General features: G+C 43.5%; 1 protein-coding gene across 3 annotated transcripts in view; it reads left to right on the top strand.

The window, feature by feature from the left end:
• CDC27 (cell division cycle 27) overlaps nt 1–23,744 on the top strand; it is a 623,340-nt gene that overhangs the window by 184,233 nt on the left and 415,363 nt on the right. For 2 of the 3 annotated variants that reach the window (XM_069238052.1, XM_069238050.1), the window contains exons 7-9: nt 626–837; nt 5,352–5,463; nt 22,616–22,749. In XM_069238052.1, coding sequence (XP_069094153.1) covers nt 626–837; nt 5,352–5,463; nt 22,616–22,749 — 458 coding nt within the window. The remainder of the gene's footprint in view (nt 1–625; nt 838–5,351; nt 5,464–22,615; nt 22,750–23,744) is intronic. The other variant, XM_069238051.1, reaches the window with a different exon arrangement.

Raw genomic sequence — 23,744 nt, 5'->3', positions numbered from 1 at the left:
GTGTATGTTGCTTTTCTAATTGAAAGTTCCTAACATACCTGTGTGGAGTACCTTGCATCTTATGTATTTACTTCAAATCTTGAATCTTGTGGTTCTAAAATAAATTAAGAAAATATATTTTTCTATATAAAAGCCTATTGGCCTGGAATTGTCTTTGAGAGTGTGTTCCTTATTCATTGCCTGTGTGTGTACAACAAATGCTTAACACTACCCATTTTGCCACTATCTTACCTCTAAGGGGAACCCTTGGACTGTGTGCACACCATCTCTTACTTTGAAATAGTACATACAGAGCCAACTTCCTATAGAAGTAATATAGACAAATGACACAAAATGACTGGTGTTGTGTATTATTTTGACTTCTGGCTCTTTGGCTGTGAGCAATGGGTGCCGAAGAATATAGTGATGTAGTTTGATTATGATCTCCTCTGTAACATTTAGTCAGCAGCAGAGAGAAGCAAAATTTGTCATAAAATTGTAACTGCAGTGTTGAAGAGCGTTAGCTCTGCACATTATGCAAAAACTAATAGTAATGTTTTTTTTGCTGAATATTGTATTCAGATTGTTATGGCAGTACTGTGAATCTAATGATGAACATGGAATAATTGTCCAGTGTTGATTTCAGGAATTAAACCGACTGAACTTGGAGTCCTCCAATGCCAAGTATTCTCTAAACACAGATTCTTCGGTGTCATACATTGACTCGGCTGTGATATCTCCAGATGCTATTCCTCTTGTATCTGGAACATCCATCCTTACAAAACAGGTTCAAAATAAACCAAAAAGTGGCCGGAATTTACTTGGAGGTACTGCCACACTAAGTCCATTGACACCTAGGTAAGAAATTGTGCACTCAAAATTCTAGTAACTTCTAGTGTCTGACTTGTTGTATTAGACTTTGGATCTCTGGGGTTATATTTGTCTGCTGGATTTAATTCCCTTACTTAATTCATACATGCATAAATACACACATGCACAATATAAAGCTTTTACTTTCGTTCATAGTTTTTGACACTTGCAGATGGATAGCATGTTTGTAGTACTTGTTGTTGTAGATGGACATGCTCTGCATATTCTTGCCTTCTAGTAATGGCTCGGACGTTTGTAAGTTATTTTCTCAAAGAAGTCTCAAGTCAAAAAATATATTGACTCTTTCTTTAGCTGGACATCAGCGACTGTGTTCTCCCTCCTGCCATTGGGTTAAGATTTATACAGACCAATCTCTATGTTCAGCACTGGTAGCGCTTTCCTTTGGTCCTACTTGGTTGATCTTCAGGTTCGGTAGCACTGGAAAACATTCGACACGAAGACCATTATGTTTCATCGACAAAGCAGTAAAATTGGTGCCATCCTTCAACTCCTTACTGTAGGGACCTCAGTACCTTTTTAGGGCTTGTGCCCCTCACCTTGTAAGTTTTGTCACTGAGAATGTGGCAACAGTAATGGATAGGGCACCCTTTCAATACTGTCTTCATGACACTCAAAATCTTCTTGAACTGACCACTATCAGAAATTCAATCATCTCTGCCTCGACCCTGACCATGAAAGGATGTGCCTCACCCCTCGGTCCAAAAAGACACTTCAGTACCAATGTGAATGGAGGTGGCCCTTCAGGGGATGATGAGGCAGGAGTTGGAAGATACCCCTGTTCTCTTTGGGTAGCATGGCGTTGAGGTAGAAGTAGAAGCTGGTCATTCAGAAGGACAGCTGATCCAGTTGTCATCAAGACTTGAGGCTCCCTTCTCAGTCGGAGGAGGATCAGCAGCAAGATAGTGCCTGGCAAACAGGAACGAAAACGTACACAATAAGTACCTTGTCCACTGAAACTCTGCTCTAGATGGTGCTCAGTCCCTTCAAGAGGCTCCCAGACAGGCTGGACCTTCTCACCAGGATCCATGGGAACCGAGATCCCAAGCAACTCATCTAGCAATCTGTTAGGTCCTAGAATTTGGTTACTTGGGGCTCCTCCAGGAAGGCGTGGATTTCCTCTTGAAGTCCCATAGGCCTAAAACATGTGCATGCTATGCTGAGTAGAAAAGTTTTGACCATTACTACATTTGCAAGAAGCTAGACCCTCTAAGACCTGCAGTTCAAGATCTCATCAGTTACCTGCTCCACCTCCAGAAGTCAGGTCTACCCTACACTTCACTACACCTCCACTTAACAGCTATAGCCACATACAAGCAAAACAAGGGAGCACCCCTGTGATCAAGGTGTTCATAGAAGGCCTCGAGTCATTTAAGGTTCCTCCAAAGCCACTCTTAAACCCTAATATCATAATTTCTAGCCTTGTGGGTCCCCCAATCGAACACTTACACTCTTTCGAGGGACTGGAGAGGTCCAGTACTTCCCCTGGAAGGTAGCCATCCTGATTGAAATAATCTCTTTAGCCAGCATTAGTGAGCTGCAGGCCCTCACTGAAGTCCACAATGACAGGCTAGTGCTCAGTACAGACCCCAAGTTCTTTCCTAAGGCAGTTTCTCCATTCCACTCTAATTGGACTGAGTAGTTCCTAGTCTTCTTTCTCCAGCCAGATTCTGTAGCAGAGAAAACACTTCATACCCTAGACGTGAGGTGCACTTTGATGTATTACATCAGCAGAACTAAAACTTTTCTCAAGGCTGACCAATTGTTTGTGGCTTTTGCAACACCTCCTAAGGGGCAGCATGTTTTCAAAGTAGGGATTGCTAGATGGATAGTTAATTGTATTTAGACTTGGTATCTAAAAGCCAAGAAAGCCACCCTGTTACTCCTGCGACTCTCTCTACTTGAAAGAAAGTTGTTACCATTTCCTTAAGGAACATTCCCCTGGCTGACATATGCAAGACTGTTACATGGTCAACCTCAAACAGGATTACTTAGCACCACTGTGTGGATGTTATATCCAGACAGGCATTGTTTGGCCAGATGGTTCTAAGATCTTTATTCCAGACTTCCACATCATCCATACTCTAGTCCCTGCTTATTGTGAGTACTGCTTTACAGTCAATAGACTACGTTGCCCACTCTTTGACCAACTCAAACATAAAAATCACTCATATATACATGCAGCATCCTAAAGTAATAATCAAACAAACTTCCTTTATTTACACACAGGATTAATTAACATAACTCAGATACCCCTATCAGAAACACAAGAAGGACAGAAAGTGTCAAAAGTAAGTGCTCATGTTCAAAAAAGAAAATCAATCTCCCAATTGACTGATAAAAACACAAATTTGTAAGAAAGCCTGTTGAATAAACTTTTTACACATTGAATCTTTCAATACACTTGTAAGAGTAGTAAATCCCCAATCAAAAGTCTTTAGTTTATCCTAAAAAAAAAAAACATCCAGGCTCAAATAACATAGTCGACGTTTCGACCCCCTCTGGCTGAGGCGTCAGTTCCGGGCTCACATGCGGGTCTTCAACGGGACTAAAAAGATAGGGGACCACTAATAACAAACCAAACAGCAATGATTACTCTAAATATGACCCTACCCCAAAAAACATAATGCTGCTGTACAACTCTATATAAACATACTCACATTTGCTATACTTCAATTCTTAAGACCACAGTCCTCCTCAGTTAAACTTCACACCACCTTAAATCTAAAACACACTAATATATATATATTTACACATACCTATCTAGCAGACAATCATTTTTGTTTCTATCAGTACATTATTACCCTAGCAAATCTCTTATCCCAAACTGCTAGGGATATTCTTTCTTCATATTATCACCAATTCTTCAGAAAAAATCCTTTAACAAACATCCATTAAAAACTACCAAATTTAGCAACTAACACATCTTAAGCTACAGTCTCAATATTATTTTACAGGAATGGAAGTCAGGATATCTATATCCCCAGTAGTTAAGCACAGTTACCTAATTGCTAATCTTCTCCTAGAGATAAAATACAAATCACTTTACAAAAATATATTCCATTCGCAACCTATTCATCCACACTACCTTTTATATTTAATTCCTTGCTACTTCTCCTCCTTTACAGCATCTCTCGGTAAGCGCGGTCGCAAAAAAATCCGCGCTTTTATAACTTTCTAAATGTCACACAGGTGTGAAGAAAGCAGTGGTTGTTCCACTCTGGTCAGATTAGCTTGTTAAACAGCGCGGACCAATCAACGTACAATACACGTCTGTGTTACTTCTGTTATCCATCTTCAAAATGGGGTTGTTCCACTCCGGTCCGATTTTCTGTTTAACAATCCTTGTACGGTAAACGCCTATATTAATGCCTGCATATCCGATCTTAACAAATAGCCGCAAAACAGAAACGTCAAATAGGTTAAACAAGGTCAGCGGCAACAAAAGGAAGAGATCCATAACGACCAACCGCCATAGAATCTTAACAACCGACAACCAAATATTCAAAGAAAAATAAAACGGGAGAAGGCAAAGCCCGCAAAATGACACCGATTTGCAAAGAAAACGCGTATGCACATACCCTTGAAGAGGCTAAAAAAACAGGTCGAATGAAAACCCCAAGAAATGTTTTTCTAAAGCAGCACATGCTACGAATGGAAAATGTTCCTCTGTAAACATCTGTTCATAGCATGTAATGCTGGAGATTCACATGTGTGCCTCTAATCATAGAACTTTGATTTATCCTTGTCTCATTTTTTTGTGTAGTCCATGTGTATCATTTGCTGTTCACTCGACTCCATTCTACTCTCACCTGCTGTGAGAAAAGCACTCTTAATATGAAGTCAATGCCCGTCCACATTGCCTGCTAAAGGAGGAGTCACTATACCTTGTGACGTGAACAGCTTCATTGATGAAAAACAACTTGTAAATGTCATAGTCCAGCACTAGATAGCAGGAGTATGCAGAACATGTGAATCTACAGCACTACACACTATAAACAGATGCTTACAGGATAGGAAAATGTTTGTTTAAAATATCACTTTCCTCAACCATTGCACCTCTCATTGTATAAGATGCTTTGTGCTTTCAGTCTATTTTATCTATTTACAAATCTTTTATCTGCTAAGAAGTAAATTTCGTACTATAACATTGCCTTTAGGTTTTTGTTGTTTTGTGTGTGTATGGTTTAGACGTATTTGCATGCATCAGTAAAAGGTATTGCCTACCTGAGTGAAAAATGCATTCCTTTATGTAGAAAGGCATTATTCACTGTTTCTACTTGGGCTCATGTAATCGTGAGAGGAATTCAGGAGCATCTGCTTTCAAGATGTGTGCTGGTTTGTTTGCAGATCTTAATCACTGAAATGAATGGCACAGTTGTGTGTGTATGTCCTATTTGGGTGTGTAAGGATGCTTGGCCGTTTGTGACTTTTCTCATTTCGAGCATCTGATTGTTGCTAATCTGCCTTAATTATCCTTTCAGTTTTGGAATTTTGCCGATTGACACGCCAAGTCCTGTAGATGGATCATATTTGCAAAATTACACAAATACCTCTGTCCTTGACCTGCCATCCTCTGGAGCTCCTTCCAAAAAGGTGTTTTTTAAATTTTGTTTAATTTTGCTTTGTTTTCAAGGGTCATTAATAATCCTTCTAAAAAAGCTGGTTATGTGATTGCTATTAGTTTTCCATTTTCAGTTGGTTTTATGAAACAAATTATAAATTATAGGTAGTGCTATGTCAAATGGACTAGTGTTCTGTCAGCCCCTAGCATTTTGTGCACCTCGCTCTCAGTTTAAGTGAGATGTTGATTGAAAATGGGATGCAAGCTATTGCTAGACGGCATCACTTAATTTTTTCAATTAATTTACCAATGAGAATCCTGGTGCAAGTCCACAAATAGGAAACATTGCTTCAATTTGGACCTTCGTCCTAAAAGATTATAAATAACTTTGCTTACTGTTTTATGTGTTTTTGAGTTATGAGGCATTGACCAGACAAAAATGAAATGCTGCTAAGTAAACTTAAGACGGATATTGACTCCCCCTTTTACATCCATGATGGGCCTTGCTTATGAATATGGTCTGCTCAGTGCAGTGTCCATGCACAGTACATCACGTTGCTCTCCTATTCTTTCTCTCCAGTTGTCCATAGCATGCATTTATCATGTCTCTTGCTGTGTTAAGCCAACCCAGAGAGCAGAAAGCAAGTACTGTATCAATCCATTGTCCCCATTTAGCATCTGTTTTAGGAAAATACTTTGTCTAAGAGCAGTTCACACAAATGCTTGTGTTTCTCTCCGAGCGCCTCTGTAAATAGGCCTGTAAATCTTGTTCTTATCGCCTCACATTTGCTGTGCATTCAAAGATAGATCAAATGTCAGGCCCTGTTTTCCGAGGGCACCTATTTACTTTTCTTTTTCTGACTTCAAAGGGGAATTAAGACCGTACTCTGCTGCTCGCTCATTTTGCACACAGTAAGTGCTGTGGAAGGCACTTGACTGCCTGGAAGAGAGAGACACGAGTGGCGCATCAGATGTATTGTTTGGTTCCTGCACCCTGTGCCCCTGCCTCCCTTCCTATAGGCATGACCGGTATGAAATGACCTTCAACAGCCTTCCCATGATGCACACTTCCCATCCTCCTTCACTGCTCCCCAGCTCCCTGGGACTTCATCGTGCAAGCACCTCAGTCTGCGTGGACATAGAGATTCTAGACCCCCCGAACACTTAAAGTTTCTTTTATAACGGGGTACTGAACAAACGGCATTACCTTCTACTTGCCTTCCTACAACAGAGCAGCAGCCCTGCATAAGGCAAAAGCTTGAATAAAGCACAATGCCTTTTTCTTCCCTTGACAGTGGTAATTAATAGTAGGTTACACCCTACAAATATGCATATGTGGTTGATACCATTACTTTTTTCATGTGTATTTGTTTCAAAAGATATATATGTATATGTTCGGTGGCATGTGTAGCTGCAGATACACATGCTGTGCATTATCCTGCCATCTAGTGTTGGGCTTGGATTGTTACAAGTTGTTTTTCTTCGAAGAAGTCTTTTCGAGTCACGAGACCGAGTGGCTCCTCCCTTTCGGCTCCATTGCGCATGGGCGTCGACTCCATCTTAGATTGTTTTCTTTCTGCCATTGGGTTCCGACGTGTTCCTCTTCGCTCTGTATTTCGAATTGGGAAAGTTAGCTAAATTTTCGAAAATTCAACGGTATTGTTCTCGTTCGGTACTGAGTTAGTGTTATTGTATCAGCACCGACAGCAAGAGCGCTCCGGCGGCCCTTCGGGGCTTCCGTTCTTCACCAGGGCCTGGTCAGCCCGACCACACCCATCGTTGAAGACTAATGGACCGGACCCCCTTCCACTTCTGTCCGAAGTGTCATTTGAAGTATCCCTACACAGACCAGCACCTGGTCTGTAATCTGTGTTTATCGTAAGGAGGATACTTGCGAGGCTTGTCGAGCGTTTCGATCAAAAAAGACCCTAAGAGATCGACGAGCAAGAAGACTGCAAATGGCGTCGACACCGAGAGAGCAACTCGACGTCGGAGAGGAGGAAAGCATTTCCATCCAGGGATCGGACTCTGACGAATCCGAAAGTGACCCAACCTCGACGGTGCAGTGAACAGTGAGTAAAGCTGCCCCGTCCAAAACTCACACAAAGATCTTTAAGGCCAAGGGGACGCCACCGCCAACAGACCATGGCTTAACCCATCGAAAAGGTGACCAATCATCGGCACCGAAAAAGGCCAGGTTTTTGCCGAAGACTTCCGACTCCAGTTGAGATTCCGGCAACGAACGCTCTTGACACCAAGAGTTCGACTCACCCAAAGTGAGGAAAATATCATCGGAACCGTAAAAGACTATATCTGAAACCTCTGTGCCGAAAAAAGCGGCATCAGAGCCGAAAAGAAGCTCTTACAGAGAAGAGCAAGGACTTTCCAGCCAAGTGAAGGAAAGACCTAGATTTGAGCAGGAATTAAGTATGGACGAACCGGACCATACACAAAGGAGGTTGCATATCCAGAAAGAGACTGGAAAAATACAAACTCTACCTCCAATCATGTCTAAAAGGAAACTGCCATTTCAGGAGACAGAAATGCAGCCTAAGGCGAAGGTGGTTAGAGACAAATCCCCACCACCAAGGTTTTCACCACAACCGTCCCTACCGCACTCGCCACAACTGTCTCCAGTGGGAACACCTCCAATGCAGTCAACCACACATACAGTGATGACACAGGATGATGCTGATGCATGGGACTTATATGATGCGCCAGTATCGGATAACAGTCCGGATTGTTATCCAACAAAGCCGTCACCTCCAGAGGACAGTACTGCATATACGCAGGTACTATCCAGGGCAGCTATGTTCCACACCGTAGCAATGCACTCAGAGCCAATAGAGGATGATTTCCTGTTTAACACCTTAGCATCCACCCACGCTTCTTATCAGAGTCTGCCAATGCTCCCGGGTATGCTCAAACATGCAAAACAAGTATTCCAAGAGCCAGTTAAGGGAAGGGCTATCATGCCTAGGGTTGAGAAGTACAAGCCTCCCCCAACGGATCCTGTGTTCATAACACAACAACTTAAACCGGACTCAGTGGTTGTAGGAGCAGCAAGAAAGAGAGCAAACTCTCAATCGTCAGGAGACGCTCCACCGCCTGACAAAAAGAGCAGAAAGTTTGACGCAGCGGGCAAACGAGTGGCAGCACAAGCAGCCAATCAATGGCGGATTGCTAATTCGCAAGCTCTACTTGCTCGCTACGACAGGGCACACTGGGACGAGATGCAACACATCATACAGCCTTTGCCCAAAGAACACCAGAAACGTGCCCAGCAGGTTGTGGAAGAAGGACAGGCCATATCCAACAACCAGATAAGGTCCGCACTAGACTCGGCAGCACGAACAGTCAACACAGCATTAACCATTCGCAGGCATGCATGGGTAAGAAGCTCTGGATTCAAGCCAGAGATCCATCAGCGGTGTTGAACATGCCATTTAACCAAGAACAATTGTTTGGGCCGGAAGTGGACACAGCAATTGAAAAGTTAAAAAAAGACACGGACACGGGCAAAACCATGGGCACGCTCTACTCCCCACAAGTCAGAGGCACCTTTAGGAAACCACAATTCAGAGGAGGTTTTCGACAGCGAACACCAGAGCCTTCCACCTCTCAAACCAGACCCACCTATCAGGCACAATATCAAAGGGGAGGGTTTTGTGGTTCCTATAGAGGACAATTCCCGAGAGGAAGGGGAAAGTTCCAATCAACCAAAACAAGCCAGACCAAACACTGACTTCAATGTCACACAACCCCAACACTTATCACCAGTGGGGGGGAGGCTAACCGCATATTATCAAAACTGGACACATTACCACAGACGCATGGGTTCTATCAATTATCCAACATGGTTATTGCATAGAATTCACAAATTTCCCGCCAGATGTGCCACCAAGAGCACACAATATGTCCAAACAACACTTAGGCCTTTTACAAATAGAAGTGCAAGCACTATTACAAAAACAAGCTATAGAGCTAGTACCCAACCATCAGATAGGAACAGGCGTCTACTCACTATATTTCCTGACTCCAAAAAAGGACAAAACAATAAGACCTATCTTAGATCTCAGAACACTGAATCTCTTCATCAAATCAGACCACTTCCACATGGTAACACTTCAAGACGCGGTTCCCTTACTAAAAAAGGGGGACTACATGTCAACATTAGATCTGAAGGATGCGTATTTCCACATACCCATCCATCCATCTCACAGAAAATCCTTACGGTTTGTAATAAAATGAGTACACTATCAATTCAAAGTGCTACCGTTCGGGATAACAACGGCCCCAAGATTATTCACCAAATTCACCAAATGCCTAGCAGTAGTAGCAGCTCACATAAGGAGACAGCACATGCACGTATTCCCATATTTGGACGACTGGCTAATAAAAACAAACACTCAACAACAATGTCTCCTTCACACGCAATACGTCATAGAAACTCTACACAAACTAGGGTTCTCTATAAATTACCAGAAATCAAATCTGCAACCATCCCAAATACAACAATACTTGGGAGCAACACTCAACACACAAAGAGCAATTGCCACTCCAAGTCCACAAAGGGTACAAGCGTTCCAAAATGTAACATCAAGCATTCAGTCAAACCAACACTACCCAGTAAGGTTTATAATGAAACTTCTAGGCATGATGTCTTCATGCATAGCCATTGTCCCAAATGCAAGGTTACGCATGAGGCCCTTGCCAACAGTGCCTAGCATAACAATGGACACAAGCACAGGGTCAGCTTCAAGATCTAGTGTTCATAGACCACCAAACTTCTCGCTTCAATGGTGGAACCCTATAAATTTAAACAAAGGGCGGCCATTCCAAGACCCAGTGCCTCAAGCTGTTATCACAACAGATGCTTCCATGATAGGGTGGGGTGCACACCTCAACAAGCACAGCATAGAGGGCCAGTGGGACAATCATCAAAACCAGTTTCACATAAATCATTTGGAACTGCTAGCGGTGTTTCTAGCATTAAAAGCATTTTAACCACTGGTGGCCCACAAACACATCCTTGTCAAAACCGACAACATGACAACAATGTATTATCTCAACAAACAAGGGGGGACACACTTGTCACAACTGTGTCTCTTAGCACAAGGAATTTGGCATTGGGCAATTCCCAATCACATTCGCCTGATAGCACAATACATACCAGGCATTCAGAATAAGTTAGCCGACAATCTCAGTTGAGACCACCAGCAAACTCACGAATGGGAAATTCATCCCCAGATACTACAGGATCACTTCCACCACTGGGGAACACCAAACATAGACCTATTCGCAACAAAAGAAAACGCGAAATGCCAAAACTTCGCGTCCAGGTACCCACACCCTCAATCCAAGGGCAATGCACTATGGATGAGTTGGTCAGGGATACTTGCTTAGGCTTTTCCCCCTCTCCCACTCATTCCTGATCTGGTCAACAAACTAAGTCAAAACAAACTCAAACTAAAACTCATTGCACCAACCTGGGCTTGCCAACCGTGGTACACAACACTGTTGGAGTTATCGGTTGTACCCCACATCAAACTACCAAACATACCAGATCTCTTAACACAACACAAACAACAGATCAGACACCCGAATCCAGCATCGCTCAATCTAGCGATCTGGCTCCTGAAGTCTTAGAATTCAGACATTTAAATCTCACACAAGAGTGTATGGAGGTCATTAAACAAGCAAGAAAACCAACAACAAGACATTGCTACGCAAACAAATGGAAAAGATTTTTTGCTACTGCCACAATAATCAGATCCAACCACTACATGACTCCACAAAGGGCATTGTAAATTACTTATTACACTTACAAAAGGCTAATCTAGCATTCTCTTCCATTAAAATACATCTCACTGCAATATCTGCCTATCTGCATATTACTCATACAACATCGCTTTTTAGAATCCCAGTCATTAAAGCTTTTATGGAGGGACTAAAAAGAATCATACCCCCAAGGACACCACCAGTACCTTTGTGGAACCTTAATATTATATTAACACGACTCATGGGCCCACCATTTGAACCCATTCATTCTTGTGAAATGCAATATCTGACTTGGAAAGTAGCCTTTCTAATCGCTATCACATCCCTTAGAAGAGTAAGTGAGATACAAGCATTTACTATTCAAGAACCCTTTATACAAATACATAAACATAAAGTGGTTCTTCATACAAATCCGAAAGTCTTACCAAAAGTCATATCACCATTCCACCTAAACCAAACTGTGGAACTCCCAGTCTTCTTTCTGCAACCAGACTCAGTAGCTGAAAGAGCATTACATACATTAGACATAAAAAGAGCACTAATGTATTACATTGACAGAACAAAACAATTTCGTAAAACAAAACAATTGTTTGTAGCCTTCCAAAAACCTCATGCAGGTAATCCTATATCCAAACAAGGCATCGTCAGATGGATAGTTAAATGTATTCAAACTTGCTATATTAAGGCAATTTTTTTTTACCTATTACACCAAGAGCACATTCCACAAGCAAAAAAGGCCCCACAATGGCTTTTCTTGGGAATATACCTATGACAGAAATTTGTAAGGCAGCCACATGGTCTACGCCTCCTACATTTACTAAGCATTACTGTGTAGATGTGTTAGCAATGCAACAAGCCACAGTAGGACAGGCTGTATTAAGAACAATATTTCAGACATCTTCAACTCCTACAGGCTAAACCACCGCTTTTTGGGGAGATTACTGCTTGTTAGTCTATGTACAGCATGTGTATCTGCAGCTACACATGCCACCGAACAGAAAATGTCACTATCCCAGTGTACATCTGTTCGTGGCATGAGATGCTGCAGATTCACATGCGCCCTCTCACCTCCCCGTTAGCCTGTAGCCGTTCTTAGTTGAATGATAATTATAAATATGTAAATAAATATTCTTTTGATACACATTAAGTACATACATAACTACTCCATTGCATGGGCACCTCTAGTATACTCACAACTCCTACCTCACCCTCAGCGGGGAAAGCAATCTAAGATGGAGTCGACACCCATGCGCAATGGAGCCGAAAGGGAGGAGCCACTCTGTGTCTTGACTCGAAAAGACTTCTTCGAAGAAAAACAACTTGTAACACCCTGAGCCCAACACTAGATGTCAGTATAATGCACAGCATGTGAATCTGCAGCGTCTCATGCCACAAACGGATGTACACTGGGTAAGTGACATTTTCCATATATATATATATATATATATATATATATATATATGTATATATATATATATATATATATATATATATGTATATATATATATACACTTTAACTAAAATCTCTATACTAAGGGTTAATTTTGTAAAGCATGTTAAATTCACATGCAAGAAGCCTCCTGACTATTGACAGTTATTTCCATCTACAAGGCAGTAGTGTTTTTCTCGTGTTAGCTGATGCTGTGGTATTACTATGGAATTTGACCTTTGCATTCTGGTAACATGGTATGTGTCTGTAGATATACATCCTCTGCATACTTCTGCCATCTAATGTTGGGCTCAAAGTGTTGCCTTTTGGTTTTCTTCAAAGAAGCATTTTCGAGTCACAGGATCAAATTACTCCTCCTTCTTGGTTATACTGCATATGGGCATCGACTTCTTTGTTGGATTGTTTTCTCTCTACCACCTGATTTGGACGGGTGTGTCTTCGCTCTGTCTTTCACTCCTGTTCGATACTTTCCTTCCATCTTTTCTTTATCGACAGTATTGTTTACTCAAATGTGTATTTCCTTCTTCGCCTTTGTCTCCACTCGTCGCACGAACAACACGCCCTCTGGGGTGACCTTGCCTGTTTGAACCTACCTCAAACATGCAGCACCAAAGAGTGTGCTTAGCTGATGGACCGGATGCAGTTCTGTTTCTGTACTTGGTGCCACTCAAAATTCCCTCACGCTGGTGTGTAATCTGTGCCTCTCCCCGATCACCAGGAAGCTTCCTGCAAAACATGCTAATTCTTCCAGTCAAAGAAGCCACAAGGGGACATCAGCGCAACTCCTAAGTACTGTGGCCCCTCTTGCCCACCCTAAAACTGTTAAAAGGCCCCTTACAGAGGTCACCAGACCGCCACTAAGCCATGGTCTGGTCTGAAAAACTGTTTCAGCTGCCAATCCCCTACAACACAGTCTTCGGCATCCAGCTCCTTGATCGAAGCCGTTTTATTTCGGACTTCGACACAGAGTACTTTGGCTTCGAGCTTTCCAGCTTCCACCTCTGCTTCAGTGCCAAAAACAAGTGAGCCTGTTTCTTTGGAGCATAAAGACTCCAGCCAGTCTTCAACTATGCCTTTGCCAGTAGAGCCTATTTTGGAGAACATGGAGGCTCAACAGCACCGCCTCCATATCCAGGAGGGGACTGGCGCATTATGGCGTCCCCTCCTGTCACATTCAAGAGGAAACTGTCATTTACCACTGCCAAAAAATTCACTTAGGACAAGTCCCCACTTCTCTCAAGCCTTCTCCTTTTCCCCCTCCTACTCCTCCTGACCCACCTCCATTCCCCCTCCTCATTCACCTGCCTCTCCTACTGCTGGAGATCTGACACCTCATGGTTCCCCTTTATTTATCATGGGGGATTTGGATGGGACACAGCAGGACCCAGATTCATGTGACACATATGACCCTGATCCCATGGTTAGTACAGACCCAGATTTGTACCCTACTCGACCCTCCCCACCAGAAGATACTACATCCCACCAGTAGGTAGTAGCTCGGGCAGCTACCTTCCATAATTTTGAGCTGCACTGATACTCCATTGAGGAAGACTTCCTTTTTGTTACCCTAATGTCTACACAGGAATATCCAGTTCCTCCCCATGCTCCTACATATTCTTTGTTGCACAGAAGATATTTTGTAAAGAACTGGTCTGCTCTAGGGTCATCACCCCTAGAGTTGACAAAGTATAAGACTGCTCCTCCATTTTGGCCACCACTGCATGTAAACGGGCCAATATTCTGGTCACAGGGGACTCTCCTCTTCCAGACAAGGAGAGGAAAAAGCTGGATGCTGCTGGCACAAGAGGGGGCTGCGCAGGAGGCCAATCATTGGTTCATCGCCAACTCACAGGCTTTGCTAGCAAGATACGATCGGGCTCACTGGGATGAAATGGAGGAGCTCCTTTAATATCTCCCAGATGAGCACCGCAAAGGAGGATAGCAGATTGTTGCTGAGGGGCAAACAATCACTAATACTTCAATCCGTTGTACCCTGGATGCCACAGACACAGCTGCACATGGTATAAACACCAGTATGTTGGTTAAGAGATACGTCTAGCTTCAATGCTCTGGCTTCAAACCAGAGGTAAAGCAAGCGGTGCTCGATATGCCCTTCGACAAGGAGCATCTTTTCAGTCCTCAAGTGGACACCACCCATGAAGTTGAACACCTCCCCATTCCTCCCTCCATCAGGTGGGCATAAATCAACAACCTCAGAAGCCTCTACACCCAGGCCAGACAGCCTTAATCCTCATATTCCAGAGTTTTCTTCAGTGTAACCTATTGAGGCAATAACAACCTAGGGCGAGGTAAGAACACCACCACCTGCAGCTTTACCTCCACATCAAAACAATGGCTACCTACATCTCCTCACTCCACAGCTGTCAGGGGACGACTTCAAAATTTTCATATAGAATGGGTCAACATCACCTCGGACCAATGGGCCCTGTCCAATATTCAACATAGTTACTGTCTGGAGCTCATTACCACCCCTCCAAACATTCCCAATCCCTTTCACAGGCTATCTCACAAACACCTCACCCTTCTCAAACAAGAGGTGCGATCCAGTCTTCTCAGAGGGGCCAAGGAGCCTGTTCCAGTACAACCCTAGGGAACATGAGTACACTCCCTTTACTTCCTCATCCCCAAAAAGGATGGCTCTCAAGCCTATTCTGGATCTCAGGCCCTCAAACCGCTACATTCCATATGAACACTTTCACATGGTCACTCTTAAGATGTTATTCCCCTCCTACAACAGGGCAACTTTATGACGGCCCTAGATCTAAAGGACGCCTACTTCTATATTTCCATCAACCTTGCACATTGATAATACTGAAAATTTGTAGTTGCAGGCTAACATAACCAGTTAAAAGTTCTTCCTTTCAGAATCACAACTGCTCCCAGAGTCTTCACAAAGGCTTAGCAGTAGTCGCTGCACACCTCAGAAGACAAAACATACATGTGTTCCCCTACTTAGACGACTGGCTTATCAAAGCCAGCACACTACCATACTGCCAACGTCACACACAAATGACAGTAGACCTGCTTCACACACTGGGATTCCACTCAACTTTGTCAAATGCATCTTCAACCTCTTCAGATACAGCCCTATCTAGGAGCTATTCTCAATGCAGAGTTGAGGCTAGCATACCCTAATCTTGCTTGGATTCACACTTTTCAGTCTCTTCTCCCCCAGTTTCAGGAGAATCATACTTAGTCAGGACTATCATACACCTGGTAGGGATGATGGCTTCCTGTATTACCATTGTTCCCCTTGTCAGACTCCACATGCATCCTTTACAGCAGTGTCTGTCTCATCAGTGGTCTGTCACAGGGTCACCTGGAAGCTCTAGTGTTACACCACCATACTCACCGCTCCCTGCAATGGTGGAACACCACCAACCTGTTGAAAGGGTGGCCTTTTCTGGACCCTGCGCCTCTGGACATTCTGACCACAGATGCATCTCTGATGGGTTGGGACGCTCACCATCATGATCTCACAGTACGGGGTCTTTGGGATCTCAGTCACCAATCCCTTTATATTCGTTACCTCTAGCTTCAAGCAGTATTTCTAGCCCTGAAAGCATTTCTTCATCACCTGCCCCACAAGGTTGTTTTACTCCACACCTACAACATACCTACAGAAACAAGGGGGACATATTTGTCTCAATTGTCACAACTCTCTCAGGCAATATTGAAGTGGGCTCTACACCACTACATTTAACCTGGTGGCAGAATATCTCCCAGAAACTGAAAATGACTTTGAAGACCTGTACAGCAGGATTCAGCAACAAGTCCACGAATGGGAACTCCACCCTCAAGTCCTTCAAAAATACTTCCTAACGTTGGGAACTCCTCAGATAGACCTTTTTGCCACAGCAGAAAACACAATGCCTAAGTTTTGCCTCCAGGTACCCACATCCTCTATCCAAGGGCAACACTCTATGGATGAACTGGTCAGGTATATTTGCTTAAGCTTTTTCACCTCTCCCTCTCATTACATTTCTGCTTTGGAAGATAAGGAAGGCCTCTCTTAACATGATCCTTGTAGCGCCCACTTGGGCATGTCAAACATGGTTCACCACAGTTCTGGAAACATACCTATTGCTGACATCTGTAAGGCGGCCACACGGTCTACACCACATACATTTACAGAACATTATTGTGTGGTTGTATTTGCAAGCCAGTGCAGGCCAAACCAGTATTTTGGAACACTTTTCCAGTCAAAATCAACTCCCACAGGCTCGCCACCACATCCATGTATGGACTGCTTTACAGTCTATGCAGAACATGTGTATCTACAGCCACACATGCCATCTAGTGGAAAATGTTACTTATCCAGTAAGCATCTGTTCGTGGAATGTAGTGCTGTAGATTCACATGTGCCCTCCCTCCTCCACGTACGTCAATGGCCTCTCCAGTTACTTTATATTTGTATATACTTGTACATATGTAGTTACATTTGCATGGACATCTTTCTCTTTACTTCCTCAACACTCCTTTTCTCACCCATCTGTGGGAAAATAATCTAACAAAGGAGTCAATGCCCATGCGCAGTATCAACGAGAAGGAGTCTTCACTCAATCCTGTGACTCACATGGCAGGAGTATGCAGAGCATGTGCATTTACTCATTATATGCCACAAACAGATGCTTACTAGAGATACTAGGTAGTTCTAGTTAGGACCTAGTTTCCATAGACTGAAAGTGTTTTTGTTTTGCCTATAACTTTGATGCTGCTTGACAAATCTTTACGAAATTTTCAAAATGTGTACTTTGGTTCAGCTGAAAGATTTGGGGTGATCAGTCAAGCACGGGCCGTGAAAAAGGGGGGAGTCGCAAAACACGTTTTCCCCATTCTGTTTTCCATAGAACCTTTAGACACGCCTACAGCTCAAACCGCTGAACGGAATTACACCAAATTTGACAGGAGGCTAGAATAGTTTTGGAGTAATTTGATTGGCTGGCCACGACCTGACACAAAAGTTAAAGCTGCATTTTCTTTCGTAGCATTGCCTCAAGGTGGGAAACTAGCAGTGAAAAAGCACATTAGAGGTCAGGATAAAGGTATCCTGATCCCTTAGGACATATAGTGGGGTCCCCCAGGGACCCTCTCATAGGCAAAAAACCCCAGATTTTTTTTTTTTTTGCCTGATATGCCATTCCACAGGTGGATCCTGCAAATCCAGAAAAAAATGATTAGTATATATGATACAGTATAATATGATATAGTAATTGTAGGAAAATGCCTCTCATGGCATGGTTGCCCCCTAACTTTTTGCCTTTTGTTGATGCTAGTTATGATTGAAAGTGTGCTGGGACCCTGCTAACCAGGCCCCAGCACCTCTGTTCTTTCCCTTAACTGTACCTTTGTCTCCACAATTGGCACAGCCCTGGCACCCAGATAAGTCCCTTGTAAGTGGTACCCCTGGTGCCAAGGGCCCTGTGGCCAGGGAGGGTCTCTAAGGGCTTCAGCATGTATTATGCCACCCTGGGGGACCTCTCGCTCAGCACATGCACACAGCCTCACAGCTTGTGTGTGCTGGTGGGGAGGAAAAGACTAACTCGACATGGTACTCCCCTCATAGTGCCAAGCCCACAACCCACTGCCTGCGGCGTAGGTAACTCACCCCTCTAGCAGGCCTTGTAGCCCTAAGGCAGGGTGCACTATACCACAGGTGAGGGCATAGTTGCATGTGCTCTATGTCCCTATAGTGTCTCAGCCAATTCTTAGACATTGTAAGTGCAGGGTAGCCATAAGGAGTATATGGTCTGGGAGTTTGTCAAACACGAACTCCACAGTTCCAAAATGGCTACACTGAATACTGGGAAGTTTGGTATCAAACTTCTCAACACAATAAATCCACACTGATGCCAGTGTGGGATTTATTGAAAACTGCACACAGAGGGCATCTTAGAGATGCTCCCTGTCTACCAGTCCAATTCCTAGTGTTAGGCTGATCAGGTTCTGCCAGCCTGCCACACCCAGACGGGTTTCTGGCCACATGGGGTGAGTGTCTTTGTCACTCTGTGGCCATGAACAAAGCCTGCACTGGGTGGAGGTGCTTCACTCCTCCCCCTGCAGGAACTGTAACTCCTGGTGGTGAGCCTCAAAGGCTCATGCCTGGTGTTACAGCGCCCCAGGGCACCCCAGCTAGTGGAGATGCCCGCCCCTCCGGGCACAGCCCCCAGAGGAGATAATGAGAAAAACAAGGAGGAGAAACCACCAGTCAGGACATCCCCTAAGGTGCCCCGAGCTGAGGTGACCCCTGCCTTAAGAAATCCTCCATCTTGTTTTGGAGGATTCCCCCAGCAGGATTAGGGATGTGCCCCCCGCTTCCCACAGAAAGGAGGAACAATGAGGGTGTAGCCACCCTCCAGGGCAGTCGCCATTGGCGACTGCCCCCAGACCTAAACATACCCCTAAATCGAGTATTTAGGGGCGACCCTGAACCAAAGAAATCAGATTCCTGCAACCTGAAGAAAGAAGTAGGACTGCTGACCTGAAAGCCCCACAGAGACGACGGAGACACCAACTGACTTGGCCCCAGCCCAACGGCCTGTCTCCAGACTCAAAAAACCTGCACAGTAATGCATCCAGTGGGACCAGCGACCTCTGAGTACTCCGAGGACTGACCTGCACCTAAAGGACCAAGAACTTCCCGAGAACAGTGGCTCTGTCCAAAACTACAACCAAGAAACCATCTTTAAAGTAGACTCCAGCCTCACACCGGCCCGTGTCCAGAGAAACCATCACCGCATAGAGGACCCCCAGGCGACTTCAACAGCGTGGACACCCTGAGTCGACCTCCCTGCACCCCCACAACGATGCCTGCAGAGAGGATCCAGAGGCTCCCCCTGATGCGACTGCCCAGTAACAAAGGAACCCAACAACTGGACAAATCACTGCACCCGCAGCCCCCAGGACCGAGAGGAACCAACCACCAGAGCAGGAGTGGCCAGCAGGTGGCCCTCATCCTAGCCCAGTTGGTGGCTGGCCCGAGAAGCCCCCCTGTGCCCTGCTTGCATTGCCAGAGTGACCCCCGGGTCCCTCCATTGATTTCAATACAAAACCTGACGCCTTGTTCACACACTGCACCCGGCTGCCCCTGTGCCGCTGAGGGTGTATTTTGTGTGCCTGTTTGCCCCCTGCCCACCCCCCTGCCCTTCCCCTGAAGTGCTCTAAAAACCTCCCCCCAAGCCACCCACCCCGAAGTGCTCTACAAACCCCCATGGTCTGCTCCCCGAGGAGGCAGGTACTTACCTGCTAGCAAACTAGAACCAGAGCACCCCTGTTCTCTATAGGCGCCTATGTTATTTGGGCCCTACGTTGACCTCTGCACCTGACCGGCCCTGTGTTGCTGGTGCTGGGTGTTTGGGGTTGACTTGAACCTCCACCGGTGGGCTGCCTATGCCCAGGAGACTGAACTTGTAAGTGGTTTAGTTACCTGAGAAACTAACTATTACTTACCTCCCCCAGGAACTGTTGATTTTTGCAGTGTCCACTTTTAAAATAGCTTATAGCCATTTTTGCCAAAACTGTGTACATTCCTGTTTTAATTCAAAGTTCCATACTTTCCTGTGTATACCTGTGGTTACCTGTACCTTACAATTTATTTAATTACCTAAAATCTGAATCTTGTGGTTCTAAAATAAATAAAATAATATTTTCTATATAAAAACCTATTGGTCTGGAGTTAAGTCTTTGAGTGTGTGTTCCTCATGTATTGTCTGTGTGTATAAAACAAATGCTTAACACTACCCTCTGATAAGCCTACTTCTCGACCACACTACCACAAAATAGAGCATTAGTATTATCTAATTTTGCCACTATCAACCTCTAAGGGGAACCCTTGGACTCTGTGCACACTATCCCTCACTTTGAGGAAGTATATACAGAGCCAACTGCCTAGAGTAATGAAAATTACTTTGTTTAAAAAAATTTAAAAAAGTCGAAATTCACTGAAAAACACAACGGTTACAGGGACGTTATAGTTGGGAAACAGATTTTTAAAAACCATAGAAATTCACTTTAAAAAAAAAAAAAAAAAAAAGGTTACAGGGATGTATGTTCTAGTTAGGCTCAGTTTTTAAACATGCAAAACCATAGAAATTCACCTGTTATAGTTAGGTATTTCAAGTAGCTAGAATGCGTGCCCTAAGGTAACTATTACTCACGCCTTTGCTATGCACTCCTAATTACCCCACACATTACAGCACTGATGACATCTTGATAACATAATTGATAATGTAACAGTAACATCTGCAGTAAAATTATTGATCACATAATTGTGCATGGCGGAGGGCACAAGTTATAATTACCTTAGGGCATGAGTTATGGTTACTTGAAATAACTAACTATAACAGATGAGTTTCTGTGGTTTTGTAGGTTTCGAAATTGAGCCTAGCTATAACGTCCCTGTAACGATTATATGTGTCTAAAACCAAAGATTACATGGATTTTATAGTTAGGTTGAAGTTTTACCCATACAAAACCATTGAAATTCAGCATTTATAGTTATACTTGTGTTAAACTAGAATTTGCTGCCTAAAGTTACATTCTGATACGAGTTAAAGTTTGTTCAGATAACTATAACTGCTGAATTTCTATGGTTTCATACTGGTAAAACATCAGCCTAGCTATAACATTCTTGTAACCTCCCCCCCCCCCCAGTCAATTTATTATTATTATTTTTTTTTTTTTTTAAATCATATATTATTTTTGTTCTGTACATTAATACAACCACCGCCATGCATGGGTTTTGGACATATAACCGCCCCCACATCCATCCAACCCTTCTTTGGGTTGGATGGATTGGGTGTGATTTTTTTTCTATTTTTTATTTTTGGATCCGCTTATCCTTTGTGAGTTTACAATAGGGTCTGTGCTGAGCCCCATGATGGATCCGCAGATCTGGTGCCCTCACACTTAGTGACATGCACCTTGCCCTTACTCTGAAGGGCCTACCAGAGGGGTGACTTATAATGTCTAAGTGCAGTGGTTAGGTTTGTCAGTGAAAAGGTGTATGCATCCCTTTCATGCAGGCTGCAATGGCAGGCCTGCAGTCATTTTGCATGGGCTCCTATGGGTGGCATAATACATGCTGCAGCCCATAGGGGACCCCTGGTGCAACATTGTCCTGGGTACCTAGGTATCATTAACTAGGGACTTACAGGGGTGCACCAGTATGGCAATTGTTAGTGTGAAAAGTAACTATGCCAGAAAGAGATGGCACTTTCTTACACTGCCCCAACGAATCACTCTGAAACATTTTCAAGACAGCAGCTAAAGTGAGTGACAGACTAGTTTTGTAAAGATGTGTCAAACGGCTTCAAAGTTATTAGCAAAACCAAAAATGCTCCATCTATGGGAAAAGTTGTTCCTAACTATAACTACCTACTGGGTCGCGCCAGTAGGATGGATGGAGATACATAGAAGTGTTTACTTGGGATGAGCATCTTGATTCTATTGGGCAAAAGTCTTTATTCAGATGAAGTACTAGTTAATGGCATGCCCTATATTTTTGATTTTTGTGTTCCATGACAGCATGCATTTTCACAAACTCAAATGCTTTTCTAATGGTGAGTCTATCACAGTGCCAGGAAGAAGACAACAAATATTGATAGGGAATGAGCTTGAATGATTAATGTTCTTCAGTCATAATTTCTCCAAGGATTATATATATTAAAAAGGTGTTTTGGGGTCTTCACAAGCAGTGGGAAATTGTTCAGTGTGTAGGACTTCAATGATGATACCTATGATGCAGAACTAGGACTACAGGTGTGTAGCTCTTCCTTTGTCATGGTTGTAAGATATAACAAGTTGACTGTTTAAGGATTCTGCCTTAGCATATGATCGCGATTAGCCCTATTTGCCTTTAAAAAAAACAAAAAACAAAAAAAAAAAAAACTTTTTTAGTGTCTTCACTCAGTTATTTAATAACAAACCTGTAGAAATTTCGTCTCATGCAGACTGTTGCCAGAATTGGCCAACCTGGAACTAAATCTGTATTCTCACAAAGTGGAAACAGTCGTGAAGCCACTCCAATTCTTGCAGTACAAACACAGACTTCTGCTCCGCAAACAAGGTATGAACATTTTGTACTCATTGTGCCTGTATGACTGCATTCACCATATCTTCCACAAAAATGTTAACTCTCAACTGTAGGTATGTTGGTTTCAGTTGCATAGGTGTCTTTTGGCTATTTTTGATAGTATCAGTTCTCCAACACTGGATGTTTTTACCCAACAGTTAACTGTCCCCAACTGTCATTATAGATGATAGAGGAAAAAAAATATTTTGAAACCTTGTTCATCTTGTGGACACATTACATTTTACGCTGATGAACCTCATTATTAGTGTATTTGTTGCTTTAATCTACTCAGGGCTTCAAAATGTGATATATGAAAGAATTTTACAACTAAGATTCTTAAGGACAGAGAAAAGACGTTACCATTATTTCTCATGGCTAATGAGAATTTTCCTCCAAAGGGATTCTTCCTAAGAGATTCAGTTTGCACAAAGAAGGCAATGACTGGTAATCACTCCAAGGTGTTGGCTAGTGTATGAAGTGGGGTGGGACAGAGCACTGAGTGATCACAAAGGATACAAGGCCACCTTTGTGACCATGAGTTGGGAGAACATTTAACCTTTGGCTCACTTGCCTCCAAGTATACCAACTGTGGGCACAATGCAATGGGGTGAAGTCTCTGAGGGATCTGTGGGGCCACTGCAACTATGGCGATGGCCAATCTGCTTTCCTCCGACCAGACCCTGTCGGAAGAAGTGCACACAACTGTCAGTGCTCACAATGTCACAAATTCACACCCTATGGCTGTGGTTGAGTTTGAGTGAGGGGATGTTATTGGCCCAAAGAAAGTAGCTGTTTCTACTGGGCAATGATCTTTAAACCTCTTCTTGGGCAGCGGTGAAAAGAACCAATGCAGCAATGCGGGTCTGCCTTGAGTGGGGTTGTGTTACACTAGAGCACAGAGAGTCCAGAGGGATAGTCAATGAGTCCTGAAGCCTGAAACAATGGTTCAGGCTCCTAGAGCCAAGAGAAGAGGTAGAGAGGCTGATGAT

Source organism: Pleurodeles waltl, chromosome 6 (assembly GCF_031143425.1).
Source record: "Pleurodeles waltl isolate 20211129_DDA chromosome 6, aPleWal1.hap1.20221129, whole genome shotgun sequence".
Lineage (NCBI taxonomy): Eukaryota > Metazoa > Chordata > Amphibia > Caudata > Salamandridae > Pleurodeles > Pleurodeles waltl.
This window is presented reverse-complemented; position numbering and strand designations above follow the sequence as displayed.